The 23,584-nt window shown below is 45.8% G+C and overlaps 1 protein-coding gene across 1 annotated transcript in view; it reads right to left on the reverse strand.

Annotated features, from left to right (window-relative positions):
* The window catches only part of LOC138493214 (phospholipid scramblase 1-like), a 562,563-nt gene that overhangs the window by 444,387 nt on the left and 94,592 nt on the right, over positions 1 to 23,584 (reverse strand). The window contains exon 2 of the mRNA XM_069620366.1: positions 7,554 to 7,622. Within this exon, the coding sequence (XP_069476467.1) occupies positions 7,554 to 7,602 (49 nt within the window). The 5' untranslated portion in view covers positions 7,603 to 7,622. The remainder of the gene's footprint in view (positions 1 to 7,553; positions 7,623 to 23,584) is intronic.

Consider the following 23,584-nt stretch of genomic DNA (forward strand, 5'->3'; position numbering starts at 1 on the left):
TATTGATCAGACAACATGACAGAGACATTCACGTTCTGCAGTGGTAGGGCACAGACATGGGGTACACAAAGGGGAGGAGTCGACAGTGTATTCACAGATGTGACTACCAGACCACTACTCTGCACAGGCAGCAGAACTGGTGGCCTTGATTGAGGCGCTGAACATGTGGGAGGGCCAAGTAATAAACATTTTCTCTGATTCTGCCTACCTTACTTCTACATTGCATTCAGGGCTAGAAAGATTGGAAAGGAGAGGGTTCAAAAGAAGTGATGTTACACCTGGTTGAGACTCTAACACGGGATAGAGGCTGGTAGTAGAGCAACTCACAGACCCCCCCTTGTTTTTGCATATTAAGTAGCTTTGGGTATTCACCCTAAGTTACAAGGGTAATCCAGATGTGGAACCCTTGCTCACTGTTCTTAGAGAGGCACAGCTCCACCTCACTGACTAGGACCAACCAGGCCGAAACACATATCTGGGGTCTTTGTTGGTACTCTTGTTCAGAAGAGAATTGCCAGGCATTTCGGTGGTGGGCTGCCCTTGGGCAGGAAAAAGACTGCTATGTAGTGGAAATTTCTCTTCTGTGAAAGAGTGGTGAGCTTAAGACTCTGGTTGAGACTCTAACCTGGGATATAGCCCGGTAGTAGAGAAACTCACAGAACCCCCCCTTGTTTTCACATAAGGAGGGCTACAGGCTCATAGGAAGCATTATCACCCTAGAGTTGTGGTAAATATTGCTATTAGCATCTATCCATGAGGCTAGGTGTTGTAGGCATAGGGAAAGAAAACAAAGTGTGAGGATTTACGTTTTGACATGACTGCAGAGGAATGAGCGCTCAGCGGCCTGTCAGCATAGATACTTTCTTGCTGTTAACACTGCACAATGGGATGCGAGGGAGTTTTCTCCTCCTTATTGCTTAGAAGAGCCTGGTTAGCTTGAACCCAACAGTTACCAGGAGCCTTTTCTGTCTCCTCAGGCTAACTGATTCTGATTAAACACAACTATGTGAATTTATCTCTGTGCATTTGGGACAATCTTTAAATAAACATTAGGGCACATCTTTATGATGTTATGATGTTTAAAGCATAAGGGGTCATAAATAATGCATACAATTATGTGTTTGGATTTTATGTGTAAGTTAGATGAACAAGGTACTTACCAACTGGTAACGTTCTTTCGAGTGGATGTTCCTCCAACGTATTCCACATCTTTAATATGTAATGTCCACAGCTGTGCACTTCGGAAACTTTTTCAGCAGAGGGCGTCCTGCGTCAATGACATCGGGTCGATGTCCCTCGAAGGCCTCCGTCAGAACTTACACCAACAGCAATGGTTCAGGGATTTTGTTGCAGGTCGCCTGGCCGAAAGCAACACCTCCATCACATCATCCGGGAGGTCCCAATCCTTATACCTCAACCTTTCAGATACCATGCGTGAAGGTTGAGAGTCTTGACCTCTGGATGGAGAACCTGACTCCCCACGCACAAGAGCAGATCCTCTCAGTAGTGAAGACGTTGTGGACGGTAGATGGACATTTCTAGAAGGTCCGGGTACAAGGCTCTCCTGGCCCAATCTGGAGCAATGAGGATCATGTGGGAACCAAACCTCCGTAACCTGCGCAACACTTGAGAAATGAAGGGCACTGGTGGAAACGGCTACAGCAGTGGGAATGACCAATCCACTACGAACACGTCTCCTAAGGCTCCTCTTGGAGGAAATTCCTTTGAGCAGAACCAAACCTCCGTAAACTCTGCAACACTTGAGGAATGACAGGGACTGGAGGAAACGCCTACAGCAGTGGGAATGACCAATCCACTACGAACGCATTTCCTAAGGCTCCTCTTGGAGGAAATTCCTTTGAGCAGAATCTCTTGCACTTCCGGTTGACACTGGTGGTGAAGAGATATACTTGTGGGCTTCCCCAAAGGGCACAGATCTCCTGAAGGACTTCCTGAGCCAACTCCCACTTGTGAGAGATCGTGCTCTGCCTGCTCAGAGCGTCCGCCGCTGCATTTTTGTTTCCGGCCAGATGAACTGCCAAGATCAAAATTTCCTGCTGGATGGACGAGAACCAGAGCTGCATTGCCTCTCTGCACAACGGGAGTGACCTACCCCCCCTTTTTTTGTTGAGGTAATGCATGGCCACTGTGTTGTCCATCATGATTAGTACACTCTTCCCCCGTACAGAGAGCAGAAAAGCCTTCAGGGCTAGCCTGATGGCCCTCAGCTCTAACAGATTCATGTGGAGTCTGGACTCTGACGGAGACCAATGACCACTGGCAGTCAAGTCGTTGGCATGAGCACCCCGTCCTGTGAGGGAAGCGTCTGTCACTACAGTCAACTCTGGCCATGGTTGCCAAAACGGTTCCCCCCCTCATCAGATTCCCTTCGTTAGCCCACCACAGAAGATCCTTGGAGACCGAGAGTGAAATCTGAATGGGATCCGACATCTTGTCGGAGAACTGCGACCACTGTATCTTGAGGACCCATTGAAGGAATCTCACCACAGCCAGGCCGCTGGCACCAGATAAATGCAGGATGCCATGAGGCCGAGTAACCTTAAGAATTCGAAAGCCGGGAGACTCTGGGTATGTTGAAACTTGTCCACCATCGGCACAATGTGATGAGCCCTCACCTTGGGTGGCAAGCACTTCCACAAGGACGTGTCTAACACAGCCCCGATGTACTGGAGCTGTTAGGAAGGTGTTAGATGTGACTTCTTGAAATTCAGGGAGAAGCCCAGCCTGTGGAGGGTGCGACAGGTGAGACCGAGATGATCCAATGCTTGCTCGGGAGAGTGCGCCAGGATCAGCCAGTCGTCCAGGTAGGGGTAGACTTGAATCCTCCCTCTCCTGAGTTATGCTGCCACCACCACCATTAGCTTGGTGAAGACCCTTGGGCGGAGGTCAATCCGAACGGTAGGACCCGAAACTGAAAGAGCGAGTCACCAGCCGCAAATCTCGGGTACTTTCTGTGCTTGGGATGAATCGGCACATGAAAGTAAGCATCCTGTAGGTCCAGAGACACCAACCAATCCTGAAGTTGAAGGGCCTGGAGGACTTGAGAAAGAGTAACCATCTTGAACTTGTCCTTCCTGAGAAGCTTGTTCAACCAACGCAAGTCCATGATGGGTCTCAATCCCCCGTCTTTCTTTGGAATCAATAAATAAGGGGAATACCATCCCTTGTTCCTCTCCGCTACAGGCACCAGTTCTATAGCACCTTTCTCCAGCAGGATTAAGATTTCCTGCACAAGGAGCGGATCCGGAAGCTTCAAAGAGAGTTTCCCCGGTGGATTGTCGTGAGGCCGCTGAAGGAAGGGAAGGCAGTAGCCTTGGGCTATGGTATCCAGAACCCACGCATCTGAAGTAATGGCTCGCCATTCTTTGAGATGCTGAGACAGTCTGCCCCCAACCAGCGAACCATGGGTCATGGCCTCATGACTGTTTGGAAGTGGCTGCGGCAGTGCCCAAAGGCAAAGAGGCAGCTACCTGAGCGGCTTTGGCACCACGATTTCCCCGACCACCACAGGTACTTTTTCGCTGGCCCCTTTGACTGGCGGCCCCTCTCGTTCTACCAAAGGAGGAGTAGTAATGAAAATAACCTCCCCTCCATTGCTGTCCCCTAGGACGAAAAGGCAGAGGTTGACGCACAGCTGCGCTTAAAGATTTAGCCGCAGCTTTTGAGGTCTGCAACCTCTCAAGGCTCTCGTCAGTCTTGCTGCCAAACAAATATGCGCCATCAAAGGGCATGTTCAGAAGACGGGCCTGCACATCTGGAGAAAAATCTGACTTCCGCAAGCACGCAAATCTGCGGATAACGGTGCTCGCAGCCATGGAGCGGCTAACACTGTCGGCCGTATCCAAACCCGACTGAAGGGATTTGCAAATGGCATCCTTGCCATCTTGCATGCGAGCAAGGAACCCATCCTTTTCTTCCACCTCTGGAATATGCTCAGCCGCTAAAGAAACACAGTTCCACAGAGTGTGAGAAAACCTTGCCAAGGCACAAGTGGAGTTGGCTGATGTCAAGGCCATGCTCCCAGCAGAAAATACCTTCCGTGCCCAACCGTCGAAGCGCTTGTCGTCCATATCAGGAGGGATGGTAGGGTATGCTGCCTGCCTTGGGGTGGCCATAGCAGCCTGAACCACCAAACTCTTGGGAGTGGGGTGAGTGGATAAATAGCTGGGGTTGCCAACGGAAGAGCAATACTTCTTTGTCAAAGATTTATTAACAGCTGGAAGAGATTCCAAGCAGCCGCCACACTTTTCTTTAAGGTTAGATGAAACGGTAACACAGTGTCAGAAGATGGACCTTTATCTAAGATGTCTGTTAGAGCATCCTGTACAAAGTCTTCAGGAGGACTGGACCAGCCCAGATATTCTGAGACCCTAGCCATGAGCCTCTTGTATGAAGACTCAGCATGAGCCCCAGGCTCAGGACTACCAAATTCCATTTCGGGAGTAGTGTCGAACCCACTGGCGTCATGAAGGGTTTGCCTCAACTCCTCCAATTGACTGTACCGAGAAAAAACTGGAGCCACATCAAGTTCACCAGGGTCCTAAAAATCAGACGTTTATCCTCTTCATAAATGTTGTCCAGAGGGCGTTGAAACCCTGGGGACAGAAGAGGGCCTGGAGTCCACAACTGACCTCACAGACTTCATAGTAGCCTTCCTAGGAGGATCCACGATGTCCGGGTACTTCAATGGCGGATTGTGGGCATAAAAATACCCAAAGGCGTCGAGGGCGCCAAAGGCTTCAACGTCGAGAGCGTCGACAACCTCGGTGTCGTGAGCACCGAAGACCTTGACGTCGACACTGGTGCCGACGGTGCGGTGGGCTGATACGACGGTTGAGTCGATGCCGGTATCGAGTCCTTAGTAGGTTGCTGCGGTCTCGCTTGGGACGAGGACCGAGACCTAGAAGCAAGTCTCTTGCGATCTTTCGAATCCTTGTCCGAACCGGACCTCTAAGGCCGTGGACCCGATCCCGTAGGTGTGTGAGCCACGGTACGAGACCGATCCTGGCCGGCTTCATTAGAAGGCACGATCGGACCCGTGCCCTGCGATTGAAATATCGCTAACATATGCTCCTTAAAAGCAGCCTATTCCTCTGGAGTCGAGGACTTTGTCGGGCATGCTACCCTCCTTGAGGCACCATCCTCTGAGGAGGACAGGGAAGGCGACCGGTGACAGCGCTTCCTAGAGTGCCGAGACGAGGAAGAAGAATGGCGGGAATCACTCCGGGACCAAGATCCCCGGGCCTCCTCCCGACATGTAGAGTCGCCCCGCGAGTCGTCGGTGGAAACCCCCTTGGATGATTTAGATTTTCGGGCCTTACTAGGCTTAGAGCCCCTACCTACCTGGAGCTTCCCCTTCCGCTTCCGCATGACCTTGGCAGTCAACGACTGGCATTTCGAAAAGTCGTCGGTGTCGTGCGACTCGCCCAGGCACCACAAACAAATGCGATGTGGGTCGGTGATCGACATTTTCGACTTGCAGTCCCGGCAGGTCTTAAAGCTAGACCCCGGAGTCGGAGGGGTCGAAGAAAAAGAAATCTCAACGATGAAAACACACGAGGCGCGCTGAGTTTCACGAAGCAACACATTCACGGAAAAAATGGAACTGAGGCTACGGGCGCCACGCGTCCTATTTATAACATCCGGTGACGTCGCCCTCGACATCCCTCAACGGAGGCCTTCGAGGGACATCAACCCGACGTCATCCCCGCAGGACGCCCTCTGCTGAAAAAGTTTCCGAAGTGCACAGCTGTGGACATTACATGTCAAAGATGTGGAATACGTTGGAGGACACAATCCATTTGAACGGTGTAACTACGTACTTGCTCCTCGTTCCCCAGTGGTAGCTCCTGGTGACCGGTTACTACTGGATAGGAGCTGCTTGTAGCTCCTGCTTATCTAATCCTAATGTCGAGCCCTGCAATGTATTTGATAGTTGTGACTATCTAGGTTAGCGTTTTACTAAACTACTCATTAGAATGGACCACCTGCTGAAACAGAGCAGTGGCATGTCTCAGCTAAATGGAGGTGTAGGATTTGTAAAACAATATCTGTTTTCCTAGCTATAGTAGCCTTATGCAGTGGTAATACAGGATATGAGTATCTCACAATATTGCAAATCACTGAACATTTCTTCTTGAAGGCTCTCGGAGCTAATGATTCTACAAAATGTACACAATAGATTTGAAAATATGATTTTAATATGTGAATCGAATCCGATGGCTAGTAAGAATCACAGAAGATCTATATTGTATTAATTGGATCATTGGGTTTAAAACCCAACTTCAATCCAAAAGAATATAAAGCGCATTATTAAGAGGATGTTTATAGAAACACCAGAACTGAATAAAACCTATAACAATGATCATGGACTTTCGATTACTCTGTTCAGAGAGTATTTAACATGGACACATGAGGTGTTGCAAGACCTGTCACTTACTAAAATTGTTTTTTATCATTTACACCCCTTTAAAAAAGACATAGGGACATGGTCAGGTAAATGCATGGATGAATGTACTTGCATATTTGACAAGGAGATTTCAAGACTCCTATTTATGTTTTACAATTTTGCAAAGCGCAAAAGCAAATCCGACAGAAGACTATAGTTCCTTTAATGAAAAGTTATGTTTTTTTTGTTTGAAGATCAGCAAACGTATACTTACTATGCATGATATGGGGTCTAAGGCATAATCCTAAGGCAGCATTTTAATTAGACATATAAAGCTCGGAACCCATGTGACCTGTGCAATGTTCTTGCTGCATTAATGGTTTTGTCTTATTTTCCTAGATATTTCCTTGTTTGTTGTAAAATGCATTTCCTTCAAACATTCATTTTACATTAGAAGAGCGTTAATTTTAGATTATGAATTGTGCTTTTATGGACATGTTTATTCTTTGAAGAATGTTAGTGACTGATTTATCTTAAACCCCAATAGGTTAGTTGTCTAGATACCCGAGGGCATTGTCGGCTACAGAAGGCAAAACAGAAGGATGCACAGATGATGTTGTTTAAATCTGTGGAAAAGCATATCAAACGACTTCCATTTTTATTATTACTAAACAGATTGTAATAGCAATAATGTACACATGGTTTTACACTTCTTGTTATGCAATATACTGATGAATTCTCAAATGTACAATTCATAACCTGTGAGTAATCATTATTAATAGAAATACTTTTTCTGTTTGTGGGTATAACGGACTCTAGCAGCAGCTGTCATTTAAGAGGCTGAGTTTACCTCTGTGTGCTCACTTCTGCTCTATTATTTCCACATTTCTCCAAAAGCATTGCCCTATGTTTTCGCTTTTGGGAATCTGTGTTTGTGCTTACGGAGTGACCCAGACATATGCTATACTTTTTCTTTATTAATTATTTGTTTAACACACAAGTGTCTGAAAACATGGCATGGTTTATCAGATGCCGGAGAAGGTAATAGCGCTGCTTGCTAATGTTTTAAGACTGTCAGAACTGAGGCATACAAATGTATATGTTGATAACCAGGCTTTACATTTGAAACATTTTGTTAATTTACCGTTGTCGTCATCCCCATTACTACTGTCATCATCTGAATCGTCATCCATGGCTCCACTTTATAGATACCCTGCACAAATACAAATAAAAAGATTTTTGGACAAATCAATATAGGAGAAACTATAAACAAAATAAAAGTTACTTACCAACTGGTAACATTCTTTCGACTGGATGTTCCTCCAACGTATTCCACATCTTTGACATGTAATGTCCACAGATGTGCTGCTTTGGAAATTTTTCGGCAGAGGGTGTCCTACGTCGATGGCGTCGGGTCAATGTCCCTCGAAGGCCTCCGTCGAGGATGACATCATCGGATGTTATAAGTAGCATGCAAGGAGGCCGTAGCCTCAGTTCATGTTTTTTCCCTCCACAACGTGTGATATAACCGCACACAATGCCTGTTGGACTGCACATAGCCTTCTGGGAACGCAAGCTGCAATAGCATAAGAAATTCTTCAGAGGGGCAGGCTGGGAGGGCAATGAGGAATATGTTGGAGGAACATCCAGTCGTAAGAACATTCCCAGTTGGTAAGTAAATTATTCTCGAATGGACTATGTCCTCCAACCTATTACACATCTTTGACAAACTCCCAAAGCAGTATCAATGATTGGGTATATCTGAATTCTTCTCCCACCTCCAATCAGATGGCAGAATAAAGCACTGCTTTACCAAAGGCAATATCTCGACCATGGAAAGTATACAGGGAGCAGGGGTGTTGCTAGGTCTGGAAAAGACCTGAGGCTAGGCTAATGTCGGAACTGTCAGGACTGGGGGCTGGCTAGCCTTTTGGTTGTAGCTCCTGAGATTCTATCCAGGGCTACAACCACAAGATCAGGGGCTATAGCTCCCTTAGCCCCCCCCAGCAACGCCTCTGACAGGGATTAACGCTTACAACACACGTATTGGACTTGGTGGGGGAGCTACCTGTAGATTCCCCTCGTACATGTGTCACACAACAAATATCACAGGTTTATAATTCAAAACTTGTTTACACATTTCTACTGAACATGTAATCTAATTATATCTTGCCCTCCAACATACTAACTAAACCTTAGGTATTTCTATCCCTAGGTAGCGCTGGTGATCCGCTTATCTAAGGTTCGGGTAAAGAAAGAGAAAACTTGCCCTATCTAGCTCTAATCACCTATGGTTGTTCTTAAAAAAGAGTGGATGGATCGGCACATGAAAATAAGCATCCTGTATGTCTAGTGACACAAACCAATCCTGAAGTCGAAGGGCCTGAAGAACCTGAGAAAGAGTGACCATCTTGAACTTGTCCTTCCTGAGGAACTTGTTCAAGCAACGTAAGTCCAAGATGGGTCTCAGTCCTCCATCTTTCTTGGGAATAAAAAAATATGGGGAATACCAGTCCTTGTTCCTCTCCGCCATGGGAACCTTTCTCCAGCAGGGTCAAGATTTCCTGCACAAGGAGCGGATCCGGAATCTTCAAAGAGAGCTTCCCCGGTGGATTGTCGTGAGGCCGATTTAGGAAGGGTAGGCCGTAGCCATGGGCTATTATTTCCAGAACCCACGCATCTGAAGTAATGGCTTGCCACTCTTGGAGATGCTGAGACAGTCTACCTCCAACCGGCAAACAATGAGACCTGGCCTCATAGCTGTTTTGGAGCGGCTGCGGCAGCGCCTGAAGGCAAAGAGGCAGCTGCCTGAGCGGTTTTGGCACCTCTTCCCCGTCCACCACAAGGAACTTTACGGTGGCCCCTTTGACTGGCTGCACCTCTCGCTCTACCAAAAGAGGAGTAGTAACGAAAGGAACCACCCTTCCACTGCTGTCCACTAGGAGCTGCTTTGGAGGTCTGCAACCTCTCAAGGCTCTCGTCAGCCTTGCCACCAAACAAATGAGAACCGTCAAAGGGCATGTTGAGAAGACGGGCCTGCACATCCGGTGAAAACCCCGACTTCGGCAACTATGCAAACCTGCGCATCACGTTGCTCGCAGCCATGGACCGGCTGACACGATCAGCCTTGTCCAACCCAGACTGAAGGGATTCATACATGGCATCCTTGCCATCCTGCACAATAGCAAGAAACCCATCCCTTTCTTCTCCCTCGGGAATATGCTCAGCTGCCAGAGAGACAATTCCACAGAGTGTGCGAAAAATTTGCTAAGGTGGAGTTGGCCAATTTCAGCGCCATACTCCCAGCCGGAAATACCTTGCGTGCCCATCCATCGAAGCGATTGTCATCCCTATCAGGAGGGATGGTAGGGTACGCCGCCTGTCTTGAGGTGGCCATGGCTGCCTGAACCAGCAAACTCTCAGGAGTGGGGTGTGTGGATAGGTACCTGCGATCACTACTGGACGGGCAGTATTTCTTAGTCAACGACTTGTTCACCGCCGGAAGAGACTCTGGGGTTTTCCAAGTAGCAGCCACCCTTTTCTGTAATGCCATGAGAAAAGGCAACACTGGGTCAGTGGACAGACCCTGACCTAAAATGTCAGTCAGGTCATCCTGATCGAATTCAACTGGAGGGCCGGACCACCATAGGTACTCTGTGACTCTCGACATTAACCTCCTGTAGGAGGATTCAGCATGAGCCCCAGGCTCTGGCCTACCAAACTCCATTTCAGGAGATGTGTCAGGGCCACTGGCATCATGTAAAGACTGACGCAGATCTTCCATCTAACTGTCCTCAGAAAAGGCAATGTCAGGAGCTTCAGGTGTTTCACCAGGAATATCAAAAGGCTCCAACTCCACATCAGACCTCTCCTCATCCTCATATATGTTCTGTAGAGAATGAAAAAACTCTTTCCTAGGTACAGGAGCAGACCTGGATTCAAGAATAGGCCTCACAGTCTAAGACAGAGCCTTTCTCGGAGGATCTTCAGCCACAGGGGCCTCCAATGGCAAATTTTGGCCTATAGGCCCCAATGGCATTGAGGGCCCCGATGGCTTTGGCGTCCACGTCGTCAAGGATGCAGAAGGCTCCGAGGGCCTGACCGAAGGCACAGCTCAGACATCCGCACTCGATGGACACGGCGTCAATGGTGTAGATGCCTTCGCTTATGCTCACCTGGTCTCTGCGGGGGCATTGGGACACGGTTACAGCCCTCCCGGGGGTGAGGTCTCTCGGGTCCGACTTCGCCCTCTGCGCTTATGTGGTGACTGGTGGTAATAGGTGCTGCTGCTTGGGACTGCTCCTGCATGGAGAATAGGGAGTGTGAGTATGCCAGCCTGTGCACCTGATCCCCTTCCAGACCCCTTCTCCCAAACCGTGGTACCTATGGGATGCACTGTCCCTGGAAAGCTCACCTGTTGATTAGTTTTGGCAAGCACTCCGTCCTGCTGCTTCTGGCAGGGGCGCTTGTATGATCTGGACCGAGTTCCTTCACTGGTCCCTTGCATGTGGTAGTCCAGTCCTGCTGCGACTAAGCCACTGTACTTCAGGTAAGTGTTCCTGTTTGCCTTTGTCTTTCCTTGTCTGTTTTTGTTGTATTATAAAGTTTGTTGTCTTGTATTGCTGTCCGTTCCACTTTTGAGGTTTGCTCTTTTGCTTTCTTATCTTGCAGGTGATGTTGCCAGGCCGGCAGAAGCTGCGGAGCTCGAGGCGACGGGCGGGGGGAATGAGGAATGAAGCTGCAGCGGTACAGTAGCTGGTAAGTTGTTAACTATGGGGCGCGCAGGGTTCAAATGCAGCACGGCCCTAGGACGGATGTTCTAACCTTGTCTTCCTTCTTCTTCACAGGGTCTGAGTTTGTGGATGTGGAGTGCGGTGCTGCGGCGTCGGGCTCAAGATCACTGGAGGTCAGGAGATGAGTCTGCAGATGAAGCGATGAAGCACCAGTTTCCTGTAGGTGAGTATGCAGGAGAACGCCTGGTTTCAAAAGTAAGTAAACTGGTCTAAGCGGCGGTGAGCGTCACATTGCACGCGAGTGCACATTAACGTGAAGTACCGGCCTAAAGGATGGAGCAGCTTATATAACTGAGCTTCTGAAGCCATGCCCACCAGGTTCAGCCTGCCTGCCATAACCTGCCACACCCGATGAGTCAGCACATGAGGATGTTCTCAAAGGCTTTCAGCTCCTGGAAAGTTCTTGTAAAATAAAAGCACTCCTGCACTGAAATCAAGTGTTCCTGCTCACATCTCTATATGAGCCTGGTGCCAAAGGCACCAGGACTGAGTCCAGCCAGGGCCCCTGTGTTTATAGGTCCCAAAGGGACATGAGTCAAGTGACTCATTGCCCCATCACTAGATGGTGTGTTTTTTGTGTTAAGGGACCTGTGGCCATGATACCTTCCTCGACACCTTCCCAGACTTCAGCGGTTTCGTCAGGGACGAAGGCCACGACCTGGATCTGGCAAATCTCTGGCGATCTACCGGAGCCTTGTCCGAATGGGACCTCGATGGTTGCCCAATGTTTATCATGCCGTCTGCCTGGGCCCGAGGAAGTGCGGGAGGGGGACTGAGACCACTCCCTGCCAGCTTCAACCGAAGTCGCAGACGGAACAGTGCCCTGAGATTGAAAAATCTCCCGCATTTTCTCACTGAATGCCTCCCATTCCTCCAGAGTAGAGGATTTAGTGGGACAAGCCACTTTCCTCACTAAGCCATTATCTGAGAAGGACTGGGAAGGCAAACAGTAACGCTGCTTCCAGTAGTGCCTCGACGAGGAGGATGAGTGACGGGACCCACTCCGGCACCGAGATCCCCTGGACTCCCTCCGATGGGGAGAGTCACCACTCGAGTCGTCAGTGGAAAGACCAGTAGTCTGTATGGATTTACGGGGTTTGGATACCCGACCTACCTGCAATTTCCCCTTATGCTCCCGCAAGATCTTGGCAGTCAACAACTGGCACTTCGAGCAGTAGTCCGTGTCATGGCTCTCGCCCAGACACCACAAGCAGATATGGTGCTGGTCAGTGATGGACATCTTGGACTTACAGTCCCTGCATTTTTTGAAGCCAGACTGCGGGGTTCAGCGGGGTAGAAGAAGAAGACATTATCGAAGTAGATAACAAGAGGCGCGCCGATTTCTCAAAGCAAACACATTTGCGAAAAAACTGAACTGAGGCTACAGGCGCCATGTGTGATACTTATATCCAATGATGTCACCCTTGACAGAGGCCTTCGAGGGACATTGACCCAACGCCATCACCGCAAGACGCCCTCTGCCGAAAGAATTCCAAAGCAGCAGAGCTGTGCACATTATATGTCAAAGATGTGGAATACATTGGAGGACACAATCCATTCGAACATACATTACAAACATGACAATATTTGATGATCTTTCCTAGTAGACACAGAGAAAGTACATAATGAACTTGAGAGTGATATTTGTATATATCACTCTTTTTTATTGGCCGCTTTGGCCAACCCAGCAACACATCTCAGCACTTTAATGGGGACAATTTATCTCTAGTACATGCCTGACACACGCTGGTACTATTTATCATTTCATCATTAGGTGGCTAATCATCATTCAACAGGGCTCGAAGCACCCACACAAGGATTCATTGGCCCTGCCTTACAAAGAGGAGGTGTCAGGGACATAGGTCTCCTTTCAAGCACAGAGGCTTTCAGAAGCTTGTGGTTCACTTTAAATTCAGAGGATGTGTGGTTGACTGCCTGCCTGGTTTACCCATAATATATTGGAGACTACGGTTTGAGGCTGGTAAAAGCCACCACACCTGGGTGACTCCTTGAAACAACTGGCACACCAGTTTTGATCTGCACCACCAATGTTATTTTAAAGGCATTCAATAAACATTACATTTAACACCCGAATGATTTATTATTTCTTTTGTTTTAATGATCCCTCCCTACTTTTTCAGGTGTGTTTATCTATTCAGTTTTTATTGCAACTTATTTATTATGTATTTTTTTGCATGTGTCCCCTGCAGTTTTTACTTTCGATATTTGTATTATTGTAATATACTTGTATCTTTTTTTTTATCAAAGGTGCTAACAGCTTCAAAATCAAACCTTTCATAATAATCAGATAACCTTAATCAACCTAAATAGACATCAGTCAATTCATTCAATACTTCTAAAAGTTACTTATAAACATTCTCTTCTAACTATCAATTCAGTGAAATCTGATACCCAGCCATAACTGGCCACCCTGACCTGGAGCTTCTTGTTCATACCTGACTTGTACGTAACTGTAGCCTAACCTATATTTTCACATCGCATTGACGCCTTTGGGTTTTCGTGTGCTTTACAAATGTATTAAATAAATAAATAATTATATTCCAAAATTCAAGTTCTGTACCTAAATTTATGTCGTGAAAGAATTTCTCAAAAAACAGAAGATGATTAACAAATAACATTTTACATTACACAGTCAGATGGCGCAGGGTTTCAACCAGTTGTTGGGATCTACATAATCTTCAGATTCTTAACGCTCTCTGTGTATTGAGGCGAGCACCCAATATTCCTTGAGAGGGCAGTAGATTGAAGCTGAACCTCAAGAACCAGCCCTGTGCGTTCTATCCGTGAAATTCCTCATGTAAAATGGAACGCAAATCAAGGTTTTTTCTGTACTTAGAATTTAATCATATAATTTATAATTCCCAATCTTATTTCTTGTAGAAATCCAGTCTATGCTCGAATGTATTTTTTTTTTAACCTCCATTGGGGCCAATAAAAGATCTTCTGCGTTCAATCCCATCTATTCAAGTAACCCAATATCATTAGCAGCCCAAATATCTAATTCCACATCAGTTTCCATTATAAGAGCCTGATTTATCACTCCACATAAGAAGTCTATAGTTGGAAGCAATATTGTGCTATACAATGCAAGGTATTTCTAACTGACTCTAGCTTTGAATGATAGGATTCCCAGTTTGTTTCTTAGCACCACTAGCGGAACACAATTTGATAAATTCAGGACACGTCTCCAGAAAAGATCTTCGAGGTGGACCCTAATACCCTCATCATTAGAGTTTGTTAGTTTGGCTCTGTAGAAGAGAATAGGTATGGCTTGGTCTTAAAACATTTAAGAACCAGAATTGTCTAAAAACTCCTAAAACGATTATTAATTATTTTGGCTTGCCTGGCCAGTGCAATACATTTATTACGAAGCTGAGTATAATAGATCACTGCAATCTTCTTTGTGTATATAGGGAATCCCAGATAAGTGAAACTGGAGGCTTTCTCGAGTGGGGTTTGATTTTAAGACCAATTAAAGCTCTTTTGTTTAGGTCCTTGCTTGTGTCTAAAATTGAGGATTTTTTTTTTGATGAATTAATGGACAAGCATTAGGCTTTCATATATATATATATATATATAATGCCACAAGCTGGTGTTGCAGCCCAACAGGTGTTAGATCCAGCAGGACCAGGTTGTTGGCATAAACTTACCAATTGGATTTGGATTTGTTTTTACCAAATCTGGGCGGAAATTATCTTATCTGATTCCGATATTCCCCAAAATTGGCTACAAAGACATTGAATAGAAACGGGGCAAGTAAACATCCTTGACGCAGTCCATGATAAGTTGCAATAGGTTTGATCAAAGCACCCTGGGCATTTAATCGAATTTGAACCCTAGTGTCTTCATGCAGATGTCATAAAATATTTAAATACTCCAAAGCAGAGATCAATTAACACAATCAAAGGCCATCGACAAGTCGAGGAATGGCATGTATACGGATTGCTTTTTAGTCAATGCTCTAGTTTGCAGAAGTGAAAACATCAAACTATTAAGGGCAGTACCCAAGTATCTTTTAAAGACAGATGTATTAATGTCATGATCTTCCTATTTCTAACCCAGTTTTCCAGATGATTTAAAAGAGAAGAGGGAAACATCTTACTAGAGACGTCCAACAGGGCTAGCAGATGATAGATAATTCTTTGGGAGAGCCCTGTCAGCCTTTTTGAAATATGTATGACATGAGGTAACTTCAGAGATTCCAGAATGGTTTTTGAAGCAGTTTTCTGGTCAAATAGAACATTAAGGGTGTTTGGCCACAGATCTGGCTGATTCCTCATAGTAACTTTACTAAGACCATCAGGGCGAGCAGCCCGCAATGGCTCCCTTTTTTAAATTAGTTAGCAATTGTCATCAGCATCGAAGGCCATAGACCCGGCAGCATCATCTGCACCTTTACAAGGTACAACCTTCAGAGGTTTAGCATAGATCTCACTGTACTATTGGATCCAGTTTTCATCTGAGATGGAACTTCAAAGTCCATAGGGTGAGTCAAGGAAGTCTTACTGATAAAAAAAGCTGCTGTTCTATTGGAGGATAAACTATAAAGCATTAACTCTGCATCTTTTTGGAACAGAGCCACTCTATAACTTCTCATCCAATTTGCATATCAAAGTTTGAACCTTGCTTCATCGGATTTGATATTCATGGAGGAGGAGCTAACCAGAGCTCTGATCCCCTGCTTTAGCTCCGGCTTTTTGTCCCTAATGACAAAGTAGATTTTTTTTTTACATTAAGGGGCTTCCCTTGGTTTATATTTAAACATAGCATTGAAATGGATTTAAAAAAGAAAGCTCTCAGGAGAACTACATGATGTACAGCATCACTGATTACATCAGTGATTGCATCAGAAATTATATCATATATGACTTGACTGATAAAAGCAATGGTTACAATTATGACATTTTCAAATTTTAGAACTATTTTCTTTTACATAAAAAAAAATATATATATATATATATTATTTTTTGTTCAAAGTACATTTTATTATACTGTAATTTCTTTACATTTAGTGTATGGTCCACAGTTTGAAGTACATAGAAAAATGAGTACAACAAAAAATAGTATGTTATGTAAAGATTAATTTCCTTTGGCATTGTCATGTTCATGCACCTTGGAATGCCTTATATCTGGCTTGTGATGACTTTGGGTATTGTGGAGATAGAGTCGATCTCTGGAGGAGGTCAGTCTGATTCCACAACTATAGCACATGATATTCGGCCAGGCCTCCTCCTCAACAGATACAAATGAGGGGAAGACCCTCCTAGGGGATAAAAAAAAACCTTGCAGAAAGCAAAAATGCAATCTGCAACAACACGCTAGTCAACAGGGTCCAATGTAGGAAGGCCAGATTGACAAGCAAAAGTAACACAGAAGTCAACAGGGTTCAAGGCAGGTAAAGCCACGTCAGGAGGCAGCCGCAAGAAATGGAAAAAAGAGCAATTCCACACAAGGGGGTTACAGAGCGCGGGGAACACGAGGAGACAGGAAAACTACAGGCTCAGCAAAGGGGGTTACAGAAAAAAGGAACCAACCCAGAGGCAACAGAAGTTGTGATGTGCCGAGTCGCGGACAACCAGGAAGATAATGTGAATGTGACGTTGCTCACAGACACGACACACATTAAAAAAAACAACTAGACCACTGTATGCATGTACCGAATACAACGTGGCAGAACCACAGTGAATGCCAGAAGTGCGGAACACAGGAATGCATGACAGTTTAACCCCTCTGAAAAGACCTGACACCAGTTTTAAAGGGGTGACGGCGATGAAAGCGTCTGACCAAGGCAGGAGCATGAACATGGCATGCCGGTTCCCAAGAACTGTCTGAAGGACCATATTCCATCCAATTAACCAAATACTGAAGAACACCTCTGCGAAATCTGAAATCACAAATGCTTTCTACTTCAGATTGCTGTTGTCCTTTTACCAGTTAAGGAGGCAGCCTGACAGGGTCCAGGTGTGCAGCAGCATCACTTCGGTATGGTCGAAGAAGGGACACAGGAAAAACAGAATGGATCCTTTGGCATGTCAGGGGTAACTCAAGCTGGTAAGCCACAGGGTTTACACAGCAAAGAACACAAAACGGTCCAAAAAACTAGATGGAAACCAATGACGAGGGAGGGTCCTAGAAGCCAACAACATATGGTCACCAATAGAAAAAGAAGGGGCATCCTGCCAGCGCTGATCAGCATATAGTTTCATCCTTCTTTGAGCGTTCTGAAACAATTCTTTGGTTTTATGATATGCAGCTTGAAGATCTGAAATCCATCGATCAGCACTATGAACTTGTGTCTCAGGCATGGGTGACTCTGGGAGACAATGAGGATGAAAGGGAGAGGATTGTAGAGCAGTATAATGAGCATTGTTGAGTGTATATTTCGCTATGGGTAACATTGGAGACCACTCAGTGTCAGCAGTCGTAGCCAAATAACTTAGGTATTGTTCTAATAACTGGTTTGTGCGCTCCATCTGTCCATTGGACTGGAAGTGGTAGCCAGAGGACAAATTATGACTGGTTTGCAAGACTTTGCAGATTTGACCCTAAAGCTTGAAGATAAATTGAGGTCCCCTCTACGATACTATGGAAGATGGCAATCCATGAAATCGAATCAAGTCTTGAAAAAACATTGGGCCTCATTACACGGTAGGCGGTAACCATGGCGCCATTAGCGCCATGGTTGCCGCCGGTACCGTACCGAGTCCGCCATGTTGAATGGCGGAATTACCGCCACATTCCAAGGTGTGTGGGGGCGGTAATTCCCCATTCACCATGGCACTTCCCCATTCCCATTGAGCCCCCATACGGGTCAATGGGAATTATGATATAGGCAATTACGGTACCGCAATTTGCGGTACCGTAATTGCCGCCTTCCCCATTCCCATTGACCCCCCATAGGGCTCAATGGGAATGGGGAAGGCGGCAATTACGGTACCGCAAATTGCGGTACCGTAATTGCCTCCAAGTCCCTTTGCAGGCCCGTTCCTTAATGGCTGGTAAAACCAGCCGTTGATGTTGGGTCCTGCAAAGGGACCTCGTAGTAATGCGGTAACGGTTTACTGGTACCGGTACCCTTACGGGTAACGGTAAACCCTTACCGCATTCCGTGTAATGAGGCCCATTGTGCGGTATCCAGAGCTGAAGCCAACTTCAGCAAAGGTGTAAAATGCGCCATCTTTGGAAACCGATCAACGGTCACTAAAATTGTAGTCATGCCTTCTGACAGTGGTAGCTCAACAAAGTCTGTGGCTATCTTTCTGCCAACCTGGCCACCAACATTTTCTTGCAATGAGTTTCTTAGTAAAGTATTGGCCTCTGTGGCGTGCAGCAGGATGGTCAATAAACATTTAAAGAACCTGTTTTTGGGTATGTATAAATGGAAAGTATAGATTATGCTCCTTGAATAAATAACCATGCTGGTCCTGTAATCCCAAGGATTCAATATCCGAGGCTGGCAAGGACCCAATGACATCCACGACAAAAACAAAAGATTTTGCTGGAAGAGTCTTTCCAGATACATCTTAGGACTGGCTTTATGGACTTTTTTCCATGAAAGGGCATCAGCAATCATGTTGGAGGAACCTGGGATGTATGTGATACTGAAATTGTCCTGTGCAATCAATAGGCCCACCTAGCTTTTCTGCTGTTCCTGCAGTCTAGGTTCTGCAGTGCACTGATGTTTTGATGGTCCGTTCTGAATGCAGCTTGATGGGCAGCTCCGTTCAAAAGCTGATGCCATTCCAGATAGGCATAATTTAGTCTCAGCAATTCCTTCTCACTCAGTGACAACTTGCATGAAAGATAGGCCACACAATGTTGCAGCCCATCTGGTTGTATTTGTAATAGAACTGCTCCCACTGCATGCTCTGAAGCATCGGCATATGCAATAAGTGGTCATTCAGTATACAGCTGACTCAGGATAGGTGCAGTACCGAAGGCTTCCTTTAAGTCTAAAAGTCCTTGTCCTGTTCAATGGACCATCTTTAGGAAGTAGGCCAGTCAAGGTTTTCACACGAAGAGAAAAATTGGCCAGAAAGAGAAATTGAGTTGCCTGACGGTAGTTGGAGTTTTCCACAGCATAATTGCTTCCACGGGTCAGCTATCCATCGTTACTTCAGAGGGTGACATTATGTATCCCAGGTAAGAGATAGAAAAAACGTGCAAAATACACTTCTCCAATTTTGCTTGTGGATGGGGACCATAAATGTGACCAAGAACTTCACAGAAATAGTTTTGGTGTTCTGACAAGAATTTGGAAAATACCAAGATATCATCCAAATACACAATAACCGTGGTGTACAAAAGATCATTAAATATTCGGGCCACTGTGGGATGGAAATGAGCCTATCTCACCACCCTATGCGCTTCCAAATAAGACAAACACCATATGAGGCAATATAACCTACAAGGGGGGAGTAACCCACACTTTCAGGCAACACGTAAGGGCTAGAAGTAGATGCATAGCACTAGAAAAGCCCATAGCCCATGACTACATTTTGTATTAGGCCCAAAAGGGATAAGCTGCAGGCTTGCGCTGTTCATGACAATGGCTTCACAAGAGCCCTGTTCCCAGAGAAGTCTACTTCCCCCCCTTGTCCCTTTCATGTTGCGAATATTTAGTATCTTCCAACAGAATGTGCCCTGCAAGAGCGTGAGACAGCACCAGGCTCTGCACTGTGTCCATTCATCTCCACTAAGCTGCCATCAGGCCTCTAACCCCCACCCAGCCAGGCTGGAGCCAGCCCCCACACCACTGACTCACCCCACACACCTTTGCATTCTTCGATAAGCAAGAGACCCCTGAGTCCCAACCCCCTTCAAGTGTTCATAGAAGATATAAGCATATGTGGCTGTTTTTCCTCCTAGCAGCAACACATATCCCTTGTAACACAAGGTACCGGAAGGGATAAATTCAAGATCAAACCCCCGGGTGGAGACCTTGAGTGCGCGAACTGCGATATCAATGAAGTCCTGAATGTGTGGGTCAGCACAACTGTATTTTATCCTCCCTGGCAGCATTTCCCGTACCACCCAGGTACCTGCCACAATGAGTTAATATTCAGTCTTAGCGCGTTTAGCTTAGATAGGAACAATGCATTTTATGTGTGCCCCGACCTTCACTGCGAGGATGAGCCCAGATGACCTACGTGGATCCAGACTGACGGGGAAGAACCAGCCAATTACTGTTTGGCATCCACTATGGAGCAGGCTCATTTGTAGGGTGCCTCCAATCAGTGGCCCCAAATTGTACTATATGGCATGACGCTTTTGGAGTTTATAAGCAATTGTTTGTGAATGTACTGGAGAGAGCGCTCTCGAGCAGCAGAGTCCTTTTGCTGATAATTGTATTCTGTACAAATAAACCTTGTTATCCTTGCAACGCTATCTCCTGGCCTATTTCCATAGCGTGTTGTCTTCACTCTAGAGTGTGCGTACTAAGGGACTTGCATTCATTTGGTAACCCCTATGACAGGCCTATTTCCCTGGCAGAATGTCTTTATTCTGGAGTGTGTATACTATGGGACCTGCCTTCACCATGAACGGTTGAAACACGGTTGGGTGTTAAGCAAACCAAAGGGCATCACTCTATACTCAGAGGTCAAACGGTCTTTCACTTATCACCTGATCCTATTGCAAATGAGATGGTACGCCCCACGTAAATCAAATTTAATAAATATTTGTGCCCCTCTGACCACCTCCAGGATCTCCTTGATCAGGGGTAAGAGGTATTTGTCCTTCTTAGTGATCAGATTCAAGTCACGAAAGTCCAGACATGGTCGTAATTCTGGTGTTTCTTTTTTGGCACAGAAAACGGGAAGCTCCTCCTGCTGCCATTGAGTGTGTTATCAGGCCGTTCTGTAGATTTGTATCCAAGTATTCTCTCAAAGCCTTGTTCTCTGTCTCAGACAGAATAAACATACGTCCAGATGGATTGATTGTTCCCGGTAGTAGTGCAATAGCACAATCGTCCGCCCTATGAGGGGAAAGATTGCCTCTTTTTGATGGTAAACACTTCCAGATACTCACTGTACTCAGGAGGTAATATGTACAAATTATGAAGAGACAGGATCCTTGATGTCTTAGATTCCACTGTGTCCTGAAAACAGTTCTGCACAGATCTCTTAACCCAAGGAAACCGTTTCAGCCCTACAGTTTCTCCTATACAGATATATGATGTTCTTTCGCCCATAGGGTGCCCATGAAATTTCCCACTGCTCCATTGTCTATCAGAGCGGGTAGCATTAAGATGGTGTCTGTTGTAGTTGTCAGGCATACCTGAAGAGCCATCAGCTTGGATTCACAAGATGCTGGTTGCACTTTAGACAAAAGAGTACGACCCCATGAATGATTCCGTCCTTTGTTCTCCTCTAACAACGGAAACTAATGTTTCCCCGATGCCTGGCTGGGGCAATGGGGCAATCTTTCACTAAGTGGAATTTCATGCCACATTACATGCACAGCCCCAAGGATCTCCTCCTTTGGCTTTCTGCTGCAGACAATGCTACTCAAGTGGAACTGATGTGTATTGGTTCCGGTTCTGATGGACTCGAAGAAGAAAGGACAGAGGGTTCTAGGGCTTGCCGAACTGGGAGGTGTTTTCTTCTTTTGGCTTTCCTTTCCTGTAGTCTCTAATCCAACTGTAAGACCAATGTAACCAGGTGAGCAAATGTTCCTTGGCAAACCACTCGTACCAATTCATACTTTAATTTGTCAACCAAGCCCCAACGAAACGAGGTGGCTCAGGTTTCTTCTGGCCATCCAGTCTAGTCTGCCAGATGCTTGAAATGAGTAACATATGACATGATATCAGTAGAGCCCCGAAAGTAGTCTAGGGGGGCTAACCAACCTCCCCAACTATGTAAACCATCATTTAGGAATCTCCTTTTCGGTTTTTAATTTTGCAAGCTATTCTTCACATTAGAAAGACCATGGATGGGAATGATTTCCATCTGTTTTAGCCACATGATTGTCGAGTGCCAGAGAGAGACAAAATAATAATTTCATTACGTTCACAACTCAGTTTCCCCTATGGTGTGTGCAGTTTCCATAAAGACCCTTTTGAGATTGAACAGCGCCAATTGGTGGGAAGTTTAAGATATGAACATTTATGGGAACCTCTTGCTTATCCATCCTGGGAAGAAGGTTGCCATGAGAAAACACCTGGCAAGGAGGGAAGTCAGAATTATTTTTCCAATCCGTTAAAAGGGGAAGACAATTTTCCCTGAGGAAAAATATTTCCCAAAAAGTATCTTTTCCCACAGAAAACCTGGCAAACCATGATAACAAGGTGAACAGTAAGCAGAGAGTGAGTGAGAAGCACACATTTTTTGTCCAACACATATGGCCCAAAAAGAAAAAAGAAAAGAACTCTATAAATTGCTGAATAAATTGTCCTTCTACAACCAATTCCTACTAAAACAATCTTTTAAAACAATTTGCAAGTTTTGTATGCTCTCATCCCCCCCCGTCAGCTGGAACGAACTGTGATTCCTTAGATTCCACTTAAATATTAGTCGACTCCTATTCCTCAGGAGTCAGTTGTGGTGTACCGGTGTCCCTCTGAACATTGTGGAGATGCACCCATGCTTTAATGCCTTCCACTCTCACAGCTGTAGAAGTAGAGAAGATGACCTTATGGGGTCTGTGGAATCGATGTTCGCTCCAGTGACGGACAAGAGAGTGAACAAAGACCCTCTCCCCGGGTAGTAACAATGGATGCTGATGCTTGTTTGGTTCCATGCCGTCTTCGATCTTGTTTTGCTGATGAGATGCAGTAACCTGTTAGGACACAATTCTGACACTGTTGGTTAAAGCCTTAAGATAGTCCCCAAATTAATTTCCCAGAATTTATGCTGACTTATGTGCATCAATACCTATACGTGCGGGTGAGAGGTGTAAACATTCTACGACCCATCACCACCTCATGGGGACTAAAGTGGTGATCTTTTCCAAGCTAATTCAGTAAACAAAATAATGCCAATGGAAGGCAATATAACCATGACTTATGCCAATGAGAACATATTTTTGACGATTAGGTTTTCAACAAGCCATTGAGACGCCCCACAATCCCATAGGCCTAAGGGTGGTACACCGAGCACAACCCGTGCCGTATCCCAAAAAGTGACATAATTTCAGTGAAAAAAGTATTAAAGAAGTGAGTCCCATTATCAGACCTTAACACTTCAAAAATACCATACCATGGCAATACCTCCCCTCCTTCACCAAGAATCTGGCCACTGATTTGGCATCAGGGTGTGTGCAGGGTCCAGCCTCAAGCCATCAGGAAAATGGACACACAACATAATTAAATAACGATAGGTGGTGCACCTTTGTACCATATCAATGAAAGGAACATGTA

Source organism: Ambystoma mexicanum, chromosome 10 (assembly GCF_040938575.1).
Source record: "Ambystoma mexicanum isolate Mex_15411 chromosome 10, UKY_AmexF1_1, whole genome shotgun sequence".
NCBI lineage: Eukaryota > Metazoa > Chordata > Amphibia > Caudata > Ambystomatidae > Ambystoma > Ambystoma mexicanum.